The sequence below is a fragment of the Megalops cyprinoides genome, chromosome 13 (genome assembly GCF_013368585.1).
Source record: "Megalops cyprinoides isolate fMegCyp1 chromosome 13, fMegCyp1.pri, whole genome shotgun sequence".
Taxonomy (NCBI): domain Eukaryota; kingdom Metazoa; phylum Chordata; class Actinopteri; order Elopiformes; family Megalopidae; genus Megalops; species Megalops cyprinoides.
In genome coordinates, this window is record NC_050595.1 from 31695797 (window position 1) to 31712446 (window position 16650).

Here is a 16650-nt window from a genome sequence, read left to right on the forward strand (position 1 = left end):
AACCATCTCCTAATTTTCCATTACATTAAACTGAGAACATCTAGAAATAAATGCCAGTCATCGACAGCACATCATGGGGAAAAAAAATCATTAAATTGCAAGCAATTTTTCAATTAGATTAAACTGAGGGTGGCGTATAGATTAATGAATTGTGGCACAACGGCACTTCTGGGGTTGCAAAATATGAAGATTCTAAGATATAAACTACCAACATTTGTAAAGTACATGTTTACGATACGCTCTGGCTCTAAAAAACTGGTCTTATATTAGCCATATAAGCAGAGATGATTACCTGTGAAACTAGCCCATAAAAATGAAAGGCAATATCGAGCTCCATTTCTTTTGTGTCTGAAGTCATTATGAGAGCGACGGGTCTGAAGGACCAGTAGAGCCACTGAGAGCAGGATATATTACCATCACAGTGGGAAGATGTACACATGGAGGAGTGTTTACTACAAACCCACAGGTATTGCTCTGGGGCTTCATCACCTGATTTTCCTCTGAGTCTGTGCCATACCTCCTGCTGTTTCTTCCCCTGGAGGACACCACCACTACCCCAAGGAGGCACAGATATTAATATTCCAAGCAGCACCATCAATTTAGCATATCAATGTGTTTCAATCATACTGGAAGGACGACAAAGGATGGTCAGTGACTGTGAAACAACAGCCACTGGAAAAACATACCTCTTTACATAGCTATTCATAGGCCTAATTAAAAACATGCTCCTTACTTTGGGTCATACATTGTGTAATAATATGCTTATACAGGCTCTTCTAAGGGACACCATAAAATGTAGGGGGAAAGAGTAGGACCACTGAAAACAGTATGTAAATGGAACATCCAGCATAAGAACCTTCAATGGGTTGAATTTTAAATACTAATACAAACTCATTTCAAGACAAATCATCTGATTAGATACTAGACACATGCTTATGCATAACCGTCCACGGAGCACGCCATGCATGGCCTTTGAGCTAAAGCTAAAGAGAAGGAAATACTGTCAGTATTGGTTTCAAAGTCATCATTTGGTGTCTTTCCTTTTTTTCTTTGTTCCTTCCCTCATGTGTACAACCTCCTGTAAATTATAAAAACTTCACTCCATTAAGTTCAAGCCATAAATAAACTAGTTTTCAGAGATTCAGAAGCAGAAAAATCAAGGAAATTGTAACAGTGCCTTAGTCAACACAAAAACAAGAGAGATAAAGAGGGAGTAAAACCATTTTGATTAAACTGTGAGCATACCAGTCCCTAGAAGTTTAGGCAATCTCAAGTGATCTGGTTCAAGTGTTAATGTAGCACACACATTTGACAAAAATGGTGTTCCTCTTCAAACAGTTTCCATGGTAACTCGGGCACCCTCCTGTGCAAGGATCTTATTAATCTTAAACAATGAACGCACAGCAAATTAACAGACATTACAGTTAAATCTTTTGTAAGAGACTAAAATGCATTTTACATCAAAGGGGTTTTCATTCAGTCTGCTTTCTCTGTAATCAATCAGAATGGTGGAGGAGGAAGAATACAGCTTTTCTTTGTCTTGAAACAAAATGAATAAATCATTCTCTATTAGCAAACAAAGACCTGACAGCTTCAATCAAATATAAAAATAAACTTGATCAATGTAAGGCAACAGTGTGTCATTTACATTTTCATCCTAGACAGCTGTAAATGCATAGATTGACCTCTGCATTTTCATAGTTTCATAGTTTCATAGTTAAAGTAAACCCGGCAGTTAACATATGATGTTTACTGTTACATTATAACAGAGTGAGCATGTACTGATTTGGTTCGCAGATTCCCCACAGGTAGGAATGTGAAGTACACCTTCTTCAAAACTGAATACAGTGTTACATTAAATGGCACATTTGTAATAACTTACAAAAAAAAGAGTACCACCATAGTAAATGCTCAAAGCAGAGAGGCATATCACATATTCCTGTCTAGAGGAATCTTGTTGCAAGACTTGATAGCCACATCATCTCATTGGATGAAGACACCCCTTATCTTAATATTCCACATCATGTTCTCAGATCCAACCATAGCTGGATATAAATACAATCAGCCCACACTTTTAGAACTCATTCCTGTAAACCCTGTCATGAACCTGATCATCAGAAACTGAGTCCTAGTTTACCGTAGATACAAGTCTACAAATGGGCTTAAGCTACTGCACACAGGTGAGAAATAGATTTTCCACCAAAAAATCTAGATAATCATGGGATTAAGTAAATTATAAAGTTTTTATTAAGTGCACTCTATATACAAAAATACAGAATGTATATGCAATATTGTGACACGATGTGGAGCAGTTGGCAGGCCATGGATATGTGTGTGTGTGTGTGTGTGTGTGTGTGTTTGTGTGTACTAATAAATAAAGGGAAAACAGGTTTAACCTGCTATAATCAGCAGTGAACCCCCGAATGACAGCACATTTGTTAAAGAGTTCCATTACAAGATATATACTGTATATTACAGTGTAATATCGAAATGTGTCATTTTTATGTATGCCTTCAAGCAAACTGTGAGTAAATTGACTGGTTCTGAAGTGGAGGTTACCTGTACAGTAGGGATGCAACGGTACAACGGTATTTTGTCGAACCGTTCAGTACGCCCCCTACGGTTCAATACGCACACGTGAACTGCGGTAATACGATATGCCTTTCATTTTCCTATAATTTCCAAAACTCGCTTATTGCGCTGCAGACTACACGCACGTTGTACATTCAGATCCACAGAACATCTCTGGAGCCTGTCAGAATTTCCCTGGAGCCTATCATCGCTCTGTATGCAACTATGAGCTGGAGAAGAGAGGGGAAACTAAACACAAACATTCTCGCGTACGGTCACACCGGTGTGATTTGCCGTTTAGCGCGTACGCTAAAACCGGTGCGATTTAGGGTTGAAACGGTTGCCGGTAAAATTCCCGACGGTTAGTATTACCATTTCAAATTTTAATTTTCATTAAAACCGTGGTTGACGACCGCGCTTTGAAAAACTCACGTTAAATACTGCCTAGCATCAACCAAAATTAGCAAGTCTCCCAGCCGCAGGTGCACAGGCGCAGCATGCAACGTGGGTTCGTTTTGTGTCAGTGAAAACATGGCGGAAGGAAGTGATAGCGCTCCGGAGATTTTTCAACGGTATAAATTTTCATACCGTTTCATCTCTAGTGCGATTAGAACACTGGAAAAACAGTGATTTAACGTTAAAATATATAGCAAATGCTAACTGAAAACAATGAGAAGCTTAATAATGCTAATGAAAACATAACAAACCATGTGACGTAACAGTCACGCTACATAGCATAAACATAAGTTACTATGCGAAAGGGTTAAAAGTTCAATAAATGCATGATGTTTCCAAAGTCAATGAGTAATCGTGTTAAATAATCGTGATCTCAATATTGACCAAAATAATTATTATTTTTGCCATAATCGAGCAGCCCTACTAGTCAGCCATGCTGCCATTTTTCTGAATGGAAAGTTTTGTCTGTAGGCTAAATAAAGAGTTCATTGTTTAAAGAGTGATGTGTTTTTATTTTTTTCTTAAATATAAAGATACCTAAACCGTACCATTACCGTGACCCAGAAACCGCCATACATACTGAACCGTGGGCCCACTGTGCCGTTACATCCCTACAAACAGATTGTGGCTGGCCTTTTATTTTCTGTATCAAGATAGCTAGGTAGCTAACAGCTACCTCATTTTTGTTCTGCTATTCCAGTTAGTGAGATACAATCTATCTAAACATTTTCAGTGTGGGGTAGCCTGACTAAAGGATAAAAATGAATATTAGTAGAATTGTACACTACCAGGAGTTGCACCTGGTTCAGCCTTTTGGCATGATGTCCAGATACTCTTAATGGACTCTTTACTTCTTTACATTTAGGGGAATGCCACAGTCAGTTATTCAGACAGTGACAGAGAGAAAAAGACGCTATAGCCACCTAGGTGTACACAGTGTGCACCACATTCAGGAGTCTATAGTACACTAACCCAGCAAAGACTGCTGTATCAAATGTATCTATTTTAGAATTTCTGCACAAATTCAGAATGTGCGATTTGAAAAATAGATTTAATGTAATTTGAGAAAACAGATTCAATAAGTTGTGTACTTTGCATTCAGCATGAGTGAAAACAACATTTAGCAGCAAAGAAAAGCAGTTCAAAGCTCCTGTCTGCCTCCTCACATTCTGGAGGCACCAGCTGCCCTCGACATCAAATGAGTGTGGAACAGCCACCAGCTCCTTCACTACATTTCAGGGAACTTCCATAAATTTCAGTTGTAGTTTAAAGTGAAAGCTGTCATATTTTAGACTTTCCATAGCTACCTGAGAATATGTTAATAGTGGTGAAGCACACAAGACAAAGGACAGAGGAGAGGAAAGTTCTACATAAAAATGAAGCGAAAATGAAGCCCTGCATTTTCAGAGTCCCTACACGCACCACAGCAATATAGTTAGTAACCAAGAGGAACAGAGAGAGGCATCTGACAATCCACTTGACAGAGTATGATGTCTCCCAGTGTTATCCCCTGAAAACGAAAAGCTCAGCCTTTGAACCCGTTCACCAAAAACAATGGCTCTACTAATAACAAGGGGTCACAATCTTCCAGCTTTGTGCCGCAGACCGGGTGGAGGAGGCCTTTGTTCTGTGGTACACATCTTATAAGAACAATAAAGGAGTTTCAGAGCTGCTGATAAAACACTGCAGTACTGGTGTTTTAGGAAGGAATGGAGCCAAAAGACTTTCATTATCAGATAGCCTAGCCTTTAAGTTGTGTGTCTCTGGATGAAAAGAAAAAGTTATTACAGTATCTGAATGAGCTGAATAACCTCACTGTGAGAGGCTAATCACGGGGACCTGCTGGAATGAAGCAATGCTTTTTTTAAGTGTCAACCATCCTCAGCTCTTATGGTACAGCTCCACAAAAAGGACAGCTCCTGCCTGAAATCACTGTAAGTTTCTAAGCATATACTTTGCAACTGTCATTTCATTAATTATTCAACCATGTAGTCCACAAAACAGGTTTTAATACATTTTATTCTACTCAGCATGTTTTAACACGCAAGATCTGCAAGCCCTTAGGAGGGGTTAAGATAAAGACAAGCTTTGTTGAAGAACTGTACTGGGTGAATGGAAACTCTGTGCTAAAGTGAGATACCAAACACAGAGGAGTAAACACAAAGGCAACCTAAAACAATACACCTGACACAAACACAAGCATAGCTGTCCATTCACACGAACGCAGACACACAACACACAGCAAGACATCTCACTCGCCAAAACTTCCCCTCAGCTGTGCTCTGCAGAAGTCTTTAACAGCTGTGTCTTCCTCAGCACTCCCCTTTTTTCTCTGTCCTTCTTGTGCTTATGATAAACAAGTGTTCTCTTTGAATAATGGAACACCACTGTCCTAGATTCCTTCCCTCTGCCACGCTGTCAGCGCAAACCGGTCCCGAGACTCTGCCGAGGAATTTCACAGCCGCCACAGCCCCTAGCCATGGGGGGGTGGTGGGGTGGGCACGAGTGTGACTTTGTGCAGGGAGGGGACAAAAAAAGAGCTCTGCAAATTATAATGCATGCTGAGTGACAATTAAGCTCAATGAAAATCCAATGGCTCCATTTAGCAAGAGTGACATTTGCTGTGCCTACTGGTTTCCAATAAGGGCAGCGTGGTAATTAAGAAGGTGTACCCACTGTGAGGGGTCACCTTGTGTGTGAAGAAGGCGTAGGGGGTGAACACGAACCTCTCAGCAGTACACCAGTCCTCTCAAACCCCCTCTCTCTCCAGGGATACTGAAAGAGCTGGAAAAATTGCATTCTGGGCAATTTATTTTGTTGGAAAGTCTACGACAACAGTATATTAATTATGTTCTGCATCCAGATGAATACACACTCACCCACAAACACACTGCTCCTGTATTTGATGCTACTGAAGGCGTTCGCCAACCGTGGGAAAAGAAAATCAATGTCTTCTGCTCAATTCATTTGAACGGAAATACAATTTTTATTAAAAGCCTTGAATTCAACTTCATGAAAGGATGTGTGTTTGTTATTATGTTTTTTCAGTTTGCAACCAAGCTCAAACATTCTTGATAAAACAGTGTGGGAAGTCAAAAACAATACAATAAAATATCAAAAATTCTCATAATTACAGAACTTGACACAGGTTCAAAAAACTGAGATTTAACAGCAAGAGAGATCTGTGCAGAATAGAAATTTCCTTTCATAAACCAAACCAAGAAACAGCCTACAAAAGTAACCATCCTGTCAGTTTCACTCATATAAAAAACATATTCAGTACTAATGAGTTCAGCTATTGTACACTGCACTCATTTTTCTCCATCATTAATGCAAGATGCACACATTTCCATTCTAAAATTATCTGAAATTGATCTTTTTAGTCTGATGGAATTTAGCAGCAAGTGACTGAGGAATGAATGAGATGACAATTCAAATGTGAGTCCTACACTACATTCAAACAGGACTATTCAGATTCAACAGTTTAAATCGTTGACAGCTTCTGCAGATAGATTCTTCAAAATGGCACTCATAAAGAGGATTATAAATGCATTACCTGTGTTCAGACTCATGGATGGAGAATATGACTCCTGACGTAGAGGACTTCTGCTGGATGGAGGCCAGGAAGGTGAATTCACTCTTATTCCTGAACAGCTGAACCACCTTCTCTGTGATGTGCGCTGGAGCATGAACTACCCTCTCTATATCTGCAAAATTATAACAGAAGGAAGAGCAGTCAGAAAACAATTTAAGCCTGCCACACAAAAATGTCCAGCTCCCCTAATAAACCTATAGTTAAAAAGGGGGCACTAAATATATGTTGATTAACAAACACCACAGTATTTGCCATTACCCATATGTGATGACACATTCAGGAAACATCACTTAACATACTGGTGTGTGACAGTAGTATGTCATGCATATATAATTGCCTCACAGATGGCAAAATACATTCACACTAAACACATCAATAGAAGAGAATGTATGATGGAGGAGAAGTAAATTAAATATTTTCATTTTTGTGGGGAAAAAAGCCATTATTTCCATTTTATCCTTCTATTGCTCCTCTTAACTTCAAATGTTGCCTTTTTCAATAGAAATCATTCATATGCATATATACCATTTTGGCACAGCATTGCAGTAAACTTTCATGCTTCATGGCTTAAAAATGGAAATGAATATTTTTGCACACCATTCCAATCTGTTGTCTAGTTTAATTTGATCTGCTGTAACAGGGTCACTGCAACAACAGGAGCAAACTAATGCCCTTCTTCCAACTATGACTATTCTTTCAAACTATGAAAGCATGACAACAGCTGGAAATACTACATATAATTTAGTACAGCTCACATTATCAGAAACTGGTGGATCAGTCATTTCAGAAAACACACAGCTAAAAGGTTCAGTAATTTAAGGCATCAAATTAAGATAAATAACAGCAGGATTACAGCAAATGGTAGCTGTACAGACAGTATACACTCCTGATGCTGTCCTACTTTTTCCACAACAGAGAGAGAGAGAGAAGAAAAGGACAGATTAAGCAATGAAGGCACAAAAGATGGAAGAGATTGTCTATTAGTATTTAATGACCTCTGGAGACTCAAGGGCAGGCACAAAGGAATGATATCTTCATCATTCAAACATTGGTAAGCACGAGCAAGGGTTCTGAAGTAATTCAAGCAGCACCAGGGTTCTAAGCAACAAACCGGGGAGCTGAACAACAAAGCAGCTTAACGAGAGGCAAACCAGCCAGCAGAGTTTAGTATTAGCGGAAGATCACAGAGAGAGTGAACCTACATTCAGATAGCTTGTGCCAGACCACTCTGCTCACTGTGTAATGAAGTGTAGATCTACAACCTGAGAAGCAAAAAGGCTGACAGCTCCAGTTATGCCATGTCCTTTTTTGTGGTTGCAAAGCAACACCTGAGGAAACAAAACTGTTTTTTTTTTTTTGTTTGTTTAAATAAAAATAATCAGCCAGTTATCTTCATAATGTTAGCAAGCCAGATCAGCTACCTTGGTTGCTTGCTTGTCAGCCAACATTTTTTAATGACTGAATCCAGGCCTACAAATTGCTACATGGCAAAGCAGAGGTAGCTTTGCTACACCACTCATCTCCCATGGAAAATAAATAACTTGGCAATAAACCACACACCATAGGAGCTGGCCATTAGAATGAAGGCCAGCAACATAAGAACATACAAAATCAATGTATGTTATAAATGACCAGTTTTGGGGAGTGGAGAAAGCATCAAGTCAGAGAAGTAATGGATTCAGAGAAGGATAGCAACTAGTCCAGAATAATTTACAGGTTTAGTAAAAGGGAAAGGGGAGAGAAATCCTCCAGAGACAGAGAGGTCAAGGAAGAGGATAACAAAACAAGGTATGGTAAGAGAACAAATTTGGAAATTAAGTTTTAGGTTGGTGTGCAACCAGCCAAAGAAGCACACTGCATTACTGTATTCAGATGGCTCATGCCGGGATTTTAAAAAATTACAAAAAATAAAATAAAAAAAAAAAAAAAACAACAACAAAGTAGCAGAAAAGGCAATAATTCTGCAGATTTCAAGGATTGATATTCAACTTTAATTTTTTTGAGAATATATATAAGTCCATTTAAAAGGAGAAGGAAGGTAATCTTAAATAAAGGATGTGTTATTTGTGTTGTATTATTTATTTTAATTGGCATTTTGTTAAGCTTAGATGAAATGTAAGATATTTTTACACCCTGCTAAGGAGTTTCCTTTATTCTTCCACTTAAGAAAAATACAAGTAGACTAAAGACAGCAGCTCTGCAAGAAAATAACAACTGTGGGCTGGCCCACACCAATCACTCATTAGAGTGTGTATTATTCAGCCCGCAATCTCTTGCTGGCCTTTAACCCAGGCTCTGATGCTGCTGCACAGCTAAGTGATGTGTGATCTCCAGAGAGCTGAGCCGAGGCTTGCACCAGACCCAAGCCAGAGGACTGATCTCCAAAAATGATAAGGTTCTCCCTGGACCTCTCAGGGCCCAATGCTGCCAGTACTGCCAGTATGAAGGTTCCCGTGGGTGGGCGGAAACAGTCTCAATCCAGTGCAGTCTAAATTATTCTTTTAATGCAGCTGTTGTGTTGGCGAGGGCTCTGTCAGCAGTTATATGAGGTGAACCAGAGGCCTTGCAGAAAAGCATGGAGATAATTTACAGAGACAAGATGAAAAAGGAAGACTGTTTAACCACAGTTAAAGGGGTTAAGGCTAAAGATGACATTAATGTGGCACCTACCAACCCTTATTAACCACTAATCACTTACTATTATTCTGGAATACACTACAGCTACAGTTTGGTTTTTTCTCATGTCGCAATAATTATACCAACATACATGTTGGATTCAAGCACATAATGTTACGTAACATGAACTTAAATGATAACTAGTTTGGTCCTATGCACATGTTGGAATATTTTTACATTTACATTTATTCATTTGGCAGATGCTTTTATGCAAAGCAACTTACAAGTGAGGTACAGTACAACACAAGCGAAAAACCATACAGGGTTAACAATATTAGAAGCACTGCATGACCAAGTTTCAATGGTTGGCCAGGCAAGATACAAACTAGCAGGTAAAGCTAATGAGTGCATTAATATATATATATATATATATATATATATATATATATATATATATATATATATACACATATATTTTATAGTTTAGTAGGAGACAGTTTGAGGCATAACAAGTTCCTTTAGGGAGTAGTGTTTCAGGTGCTCAGATGAGAGCAGAAGAGCTGCGTCTTCTCTAACAGTGAGTTCAGGTAGGTAGGTGTGGTTTTGTTGGTCGCCCTGTACGCAAGCATCTTAGCCTTGAACATGATGCAGGCAGCTACAGGGAGCCAGTGTAGCAAGACCAAGAGAGGTGTAACATGAGCTCTTTTTAGTTGGTTGAAAACCAGATGTGCAGCCACATTCTGTATCAACTGCAGAGACTTAATAGTGCATGCAGGTAGGCCAGCCAAGCATTGCAGTAGTCTTGAGATGACCAGAGCCTGGACAAGGAGATGCGCAGCATACTCAGATAGGTAGGGCCTGTTTTTCCTGACGTTGTAAAGCGCAAATCTGCATGACCTGGCAGTCGTTGCAGCGTGGTCAGTAAATTTTAGCTGGTCATCAATCACTAATCCCAGGTTCCTTGCACACCTGGACAGAGTTAGTGTTGCTGAGCCAAGCTGTACGGTGATGTTGTGCTGGCTGGGATGACTAGAAGCTCAGTCTTGGATATGTGGAGTTTTGTGTACGCTTATTTTTCCAGTACATACAGTGAAAAGGAAAAAAGTAAAGTTCACACTTCACCATAACCAACATCACTCCATTAAAACATTAAAGTAACAACCACATCAACAGACAGTACCATTTAGTTGATCACCATAGCACATTAGCAGCTATATTTACTATTTGAGGGAGAAAACCACTAAACTTCTTCCCACATTTGAAACATGCTGTTACAGACTCCACAGTTTGATACCTCAGGAGAAAAGGCTGTGGGAGCATTCTCGCATCACTGAGACAACTGCAAGAAGGCACCGCTGTTAACAGTAAGCATCCTCATAGCAGAGGCTTAGCAACATGGTGGAACATGTTCCTGGTTTACAGAGCTCTGTTTCTAGTGTAGAGACCCGGCTGCAGGCAGGCAGACAGCCTCTCCTCAGTTGTCAGATCAAAGCCTGAACCAATTCCCTGCTGGATATACACATGCACCAAGTCCTCCAGACAGACCTCAGCCCCCACTACCCACTGACCCAGCAGCACAACAGCTCTCCTGCTGCTGTCTACCATGACACTGCTGCAGTGGTTATAATCACTGCACTACCGACCCAAAAGCCAGGGAATAGGTAGAAAAAACACACTTGTAAACATGCAGCCAACCACTTTAAAGATTTATAGAGGAATGGATAACTTCATAATGTATTACAAGAAACCCTGCCAGTTGGTAAAGACTGCTTGTGTGGCCGTCCTTTTTTTGAAAAGAGAGAGAACAGCACAGCTGGAAAGAAACTGCATCAAATTTTAAGGAGAGGGTGAATGTTTTAACAGCACTACATTAGGTTCAAGTTCTGTGTTTTACATTTATAATACTTTGCCATTTATAACACACAATACCGTCAAAAACACCGAGGATGACACCGAAGTCCGGACAGTCAACTTTCCTGCAGAGAAGTATAAACAGACGCTGGCACTAACTTTTAGTGAAAGGGTTATGGATGTGGGGCGGCAGTGTAGCATAGTGGTTAAGGAACAGGACTTGTAACCGAAAGGTTGCAGGTTCGATCCCCACTGGGACACTGCTGCTGTACCCTTGGGCAAGGTACTTAACCCACAATTGTCTCGGTAAATATCCAGCTGTATAAATGGATAACATTGTAAAGAACTGTAACCTATGTAAGTCGCTTTGGATAAAAGCGTCTGCTAAATGAATAAATGTAAATGTAAATGGATGAATTTCACAATGCTGAGTGCCGCATTAAGAACCAGTATTGACTACTGCAGGAGGAAACTGCATCCATGTGTATCAATGTGGTATTTCTGAAAGCATTTCACTGCCATCCATGAGGAAAACAATCATCTCCTCTAAATGCCCACTTCCTGAAATGAAAGTCCTCGCTGTCTGGGGGCTGTTTGATGAATGAGATTTTTCTCTGGCCGTTTGTGTCGAGTATGACAGTGAGCCCTGAAGCCCAGAGAAGCTCATCTTCATGAGAGCAATGGTTTATCAAGGGTTCCCCTGGGAGCTGATCTATTTTCAACAGCTCATGGTGAGCACGTGGTGAGAACGGCCCTGGACAGTACAGTACTGGGCAATGGCACATGTTTGGTGGAGGCCCCTGTAGGCCACATCCGTTGTACTACCAGACCACCCTGCGACAGCCCCAGACACCAGCAAAAAACATAGCTAAATGAACTCACCCTCACTTAAACAGCCATTACTTACAGTGTCCACCTTTAATCTGCAGTAATTTACCCTTCTCTGTACCTAGAGAGACAGTCCTAAACCATTCAATAATTTTGAAGATGATCTGAAGGACATTTAAAGCACTGAATATTATGACTCCAAAATAATTCAATTCAATTCAATTCATTTTTATTTGTATAGCGCTTTTTACAACACAAGTTGTCACAAAGCAGCTTTACATTGTTCCCAGGCCTGAGACCCCCTGAGAGCAAGCCAACAAGGCAACAGTGGCAAGGAAAAACTCCCTATCAGGAAGAAACCTTGAGCAGAACCGGGCTCATGGGGGGGCCCATCTGCTTCTGGCCGGCACTGGGCAGATAGAGTTAGACACAATATTATGCAATGTACATTTGTTATTGACAAACAATAGCAGTTAACAGTAGAGTGATTATAAGAATGTCTCCTAGGATGTCCGGGTCTTGGAATGCAGTTGGCTTTGATGGGCAGGGCAGCGAGGTAGCAGGACTGGAAAACGAGATGAGACGCTTGGGCTACAGCTCCGGACAGGAGCCCGGAGCAGGGAATAGGAAGCAAACAGAAAACAGTGGTTAGTGGATGATAAGAATGGCAGGGATGTAGAACAGAGAGGCAGGAGAGGAGGGGCAGAGAAAAAGGTGTGCAACAAGGAAAGGCCCCGGCAGGCTAACATTATGGCAGCATAACCTAGGGGACGGGAGGCAAGGGACCGGCATAGTCATGAGGGCGACCCTAAGACGGTCAACACCAGATCACGGCACAGGGTCCATGAAAGCAATGACCACTTAGTCCACCAGAGACTCTATGATCCACGCCAGCACCAGGCCATGTCCCTCAGCTGAAGGATTTACTATATAGATATGTTTTGAGCCTAGACTTAAAGGTGGAGAGAGAGTCTGTTCCCCGAATCTCAGAGGGTAAACTGTTCCACAGGAGAGGGGCTTGATAGGAAAAGGCTCTACCGCCTACAGTAGTTTTGCCCACTCTTGGAATGGTGAGAAGCCCGGCATAAAAAGACAGCAAAAGAAAAAAGAAAGGAGAAGATTATGCTGCCTGACATTTAAATTAGTGCTGAAATGGATCAGGAATACATATGAACCTAAGCAAATCATGATGTGTTTGACAATCTGCTGTGTTCTCCCACACTACAAATAAAAGCAAAGTAAGCACTGCACTACTTTTTCATTTTTGCACATCATTTGTGGCTGGCCACTGGAAAACATACTATTCATAAATCTTTATTTTGAAATAGCTACAGTATATCAACCTGTAATGGGTCTCCATGATTAAACATATTCGTTCTCCTTGCTCTGCATTAATTCACGGCCCCAAAGGCAATCACAAAAATTTGACACTGTCCACTTCATAACCTCCAAAGACAATGTCTGCAATGTTCTAGCAATCTGCGCATCATTTCATGTAGTTCATGGAGCCCAACTGTGCAACAAAATAAACCATCCAGGCCAAACAGTCATTCTCTTCACTCCAGATGGGAAGCCCTGGGCCCTAACAGACACTGGAACAAAACAGATATTTGTTATCTGTTTTTCCATCCACACCAGGACAGCATAACTGTCCCAACAGAGGCCCTAGGCTGAAACACACATCCCTCCCTGGGCTGTGGTGCTGGATAAGGCTCCTGTTGGCTGGTGGTGGCAGTGCCAAGGGAAACCAATCTGAAGCTTATAACATCCTCCAGCCCGCACTGATAATATGAGCCTCCATTGTATGCAGATTCTGTTACCTGCTGCTGCGCTTGGAGGAAGATCTTGGGGTTGAAAATCATGCTAATTTGCTAGCAGTCTCTCCTCTCCCAGCTTTGGCATTTATCAGAGCGTTTGCTGGCCCGGCAGAGGGAGCATGGCTCCCGGGGATCCTGCTCCAGCCCCTTCTGTAGTGAATGCTGCTCTTTAATTACACTTTCATTTTTCTGACTTTTCATTACATTAGCAGGCATGGTAATTACTGCACCTACGTAAGAGGATCATTTTTTACATTTCATTTGAGGCCTCTTGCAATTCAATACCGCTTATATTAAGTGCCTGACAAAATGCTACGCATGCATTGATTTACTTGGTGAAATATCCCTGAAGTAAACGTAGAATATCTGGAGCAAGAACATAGTGAGTTATTGAAGTAAAGTAGGTGGTTTTTTATCATCTCTCCTTTAATTAAGCTGTATGAACTTTTACTTAACACAACACTGTACTAATCTATCCATGGTACTTTCAAATACAGATCTCTTTAGCTCTGGTAATTGCTCAGATCATTCAGAGAATCCATAAAACTAAATAATTTATGGCACATCCAGCTCAGCTGACACTGTTTCAAAAGGTATGTTTTCATGATTTTCCCACCCAAAGTGTAATAAACAATTTTTATAACACAGAAATTATAATAAGAAATATTTGTGCATATCACAGATATAATGTAGTATATACAGCAGGTTAAAAAGGCCAATATATTTGAAATGGTCAAATAGCTAGTGTCACAGAATACTTCACCTCTGTGACATCAGACATATGAATGTACATAAAGGAAAAAATCCCTTCATGCAAAAGATTAAAAAACTTACAGATGAAAAGATAAACTCACATAACAAAGATAATACAACCACACTTTAAACGTGACACAGAGGGCTTCACAACCAAACATATTCCAGTTTGTATGATATGCCTGTGAGTTTTTCAATTAGAACTTCTTGGACCACATTTTAGGGGTCACAAAAGTATTTAATCCAAAAATTAATTCTGAATAGCAAATTGGAGATTAGAAAAAGCCATTTATTGCTTTTGCAAGTTCTAGGTTTATTAAATAATTTGATTCTTTAGGTAATTAACATTTAGCTCATTAAATACTGGAGCAGCATTAAACTCAGGGGTATTTTGTGATGTTTATCATCAGTTACGCAACCATGCAGGGGAAACTCATTAACTACTGTAGTTGTGGACAGCAACCCAAACAGCTTCACAGGTACTATTTACACTTGGTACCACATTCCATTTCCTGACCAATAAATATCAACGTCTCTTCAAAGTATATGCCAACTTACACATTCATCTAAATATTAAACACTTCTGTAACCATTATTGTTGTGATTCTTAAGAACTTGCAAAAAGACTTCTGCCATCATCAGCAGTATGTGAAATCCTCCTAATTTGTGAGACAGCCTACTTCAACATAACCCTCTGAACTAATTCATTTGCAAAACAATGAAGCAGAAGGAAGCAAGTACATTCAATCCATGTAGACACTATTTTATGAAAATAAAATAAAATGCAATTCATTGTGCAGGCTGTGCAATAAGCAAGTTGCTTGCCTCTCAAGCTACTGCAGGGGCTTATTCGGGTAAGGAGATTCACACAGTAGAATTTAAAGAAATATATTCATGATGGCGTTTTCACTGCCTGAAACCTGTACACAGATTTGTTGTATCTACCCAGAGCACTCCAAACAGCATTATTAATTGATCACTCCTTTCATATCGGGATGAGCAGCACATTGGGCTGGTAGGCAGGTTGTACATGCTTTAAAGCAGATCTGAAGCAGCAGTCATGTATTCCTCAATTGTTGGCACAGGGTTATAAAATCATTGGGGAACTTTTTTATCTAAAAAAAAAAAACACTGGGTAATTTTTCTATCTCAAGTTCAGCTTACCTGAATTCTGAAAAAATGAGCACCCTCTCAGCCATTTACAATAGCATACCACCTGCTATGTCCAAACACATCCCCGAGACTTTTATCACACTGACAGTGCATTCCTTTGCAGAGCGAGTGTGAGTATGTGGTTGTATTCAACGTTCTGTGGTGGCTGTAGGTTGACCAACTGTAGCATTTTGTCAAGGTAACTTTGTTATGCTACAGTGGGATCCCAATCATAGATGGCTGATGACATGGATGTGGTTGAGCACAGGCCACAGGACACAGCCTATACTCAAGATGAATAAACTGACTGAGCCACTTGGGAGTCCCCAACGTAAGACTTTCTTTTTGTGTTCAAATGGACCACACCATATCAAACCTGACTATTAAATACTTTTAGCAACACATGGACTGATACAGCAACTGCAATGTCACTGCAGAGTAATTATCCGCATGCTACAGTCCACCTTTTCACAGGACTGTCATATTGATGTCCAGTGACACTTTTAACTGCCAACACTCACAACAAGTGAGATATGTTAAACATTAAGATATCCCTGAGTAAGTGGCAGGGGACAATTATTCATTAGGCCAGTTATCAATACAAAAAAAAGAATAATTACAACATGCTTCCCAGGCCGGACAGATACCTCTCCTGGACAGAAAAATGCATGCAGGGACATGTTTGAGGACCATTGTTATATATATTACATTTTTCTTGAGATGTCCCTTTTTATTTAAAGCTAACAAAAATTTTTGTTGTTCACCTATTGATTACAATCTGTCAGCATTTCCTAGTGGGTATTTGTAAAGACAGACCAAAACTGTGGCCTCTGACCAACTCAAGATCATCATATTTTTGAGCAATCATGGGTATCATGGGTTTCAAGAATCATCAAATTACATCTAAAATTAAGAAATGAAGTCTGTAATATTTTAAAGGAAATCTTGACCTTTGACAATACTTTTTTCAGGTTTTCAGTCACAGCACATGCAATTAGTCAATTATGATCA

General features: G+C 40.1%; 1 protein-coding gene across 2 annotated transcripts in view; it reads right to left on the reverse strand.

Moving 5' to 3' along the window:
* The window catches only part of LOC118787848 (protein kinase C-binding protein NELL1-like), a 192006-nt gene that overhangs the window by 140958 nt on the left and 34398 nt on the right, over positions 1-16650 (reverse strand). For both annotated transcript variants that reach the window (XM_036543569.1, XM_036543567.1), the window contains exon 3: positions 6584-6734. In XM_036543569.1, coding sequence (XP_036399462.1) covers positions 6584-6734 — 151 coding nt within the window. The remainder of the gene's footprint in view (positions 1-6583; positions 6735-16650) is intronic.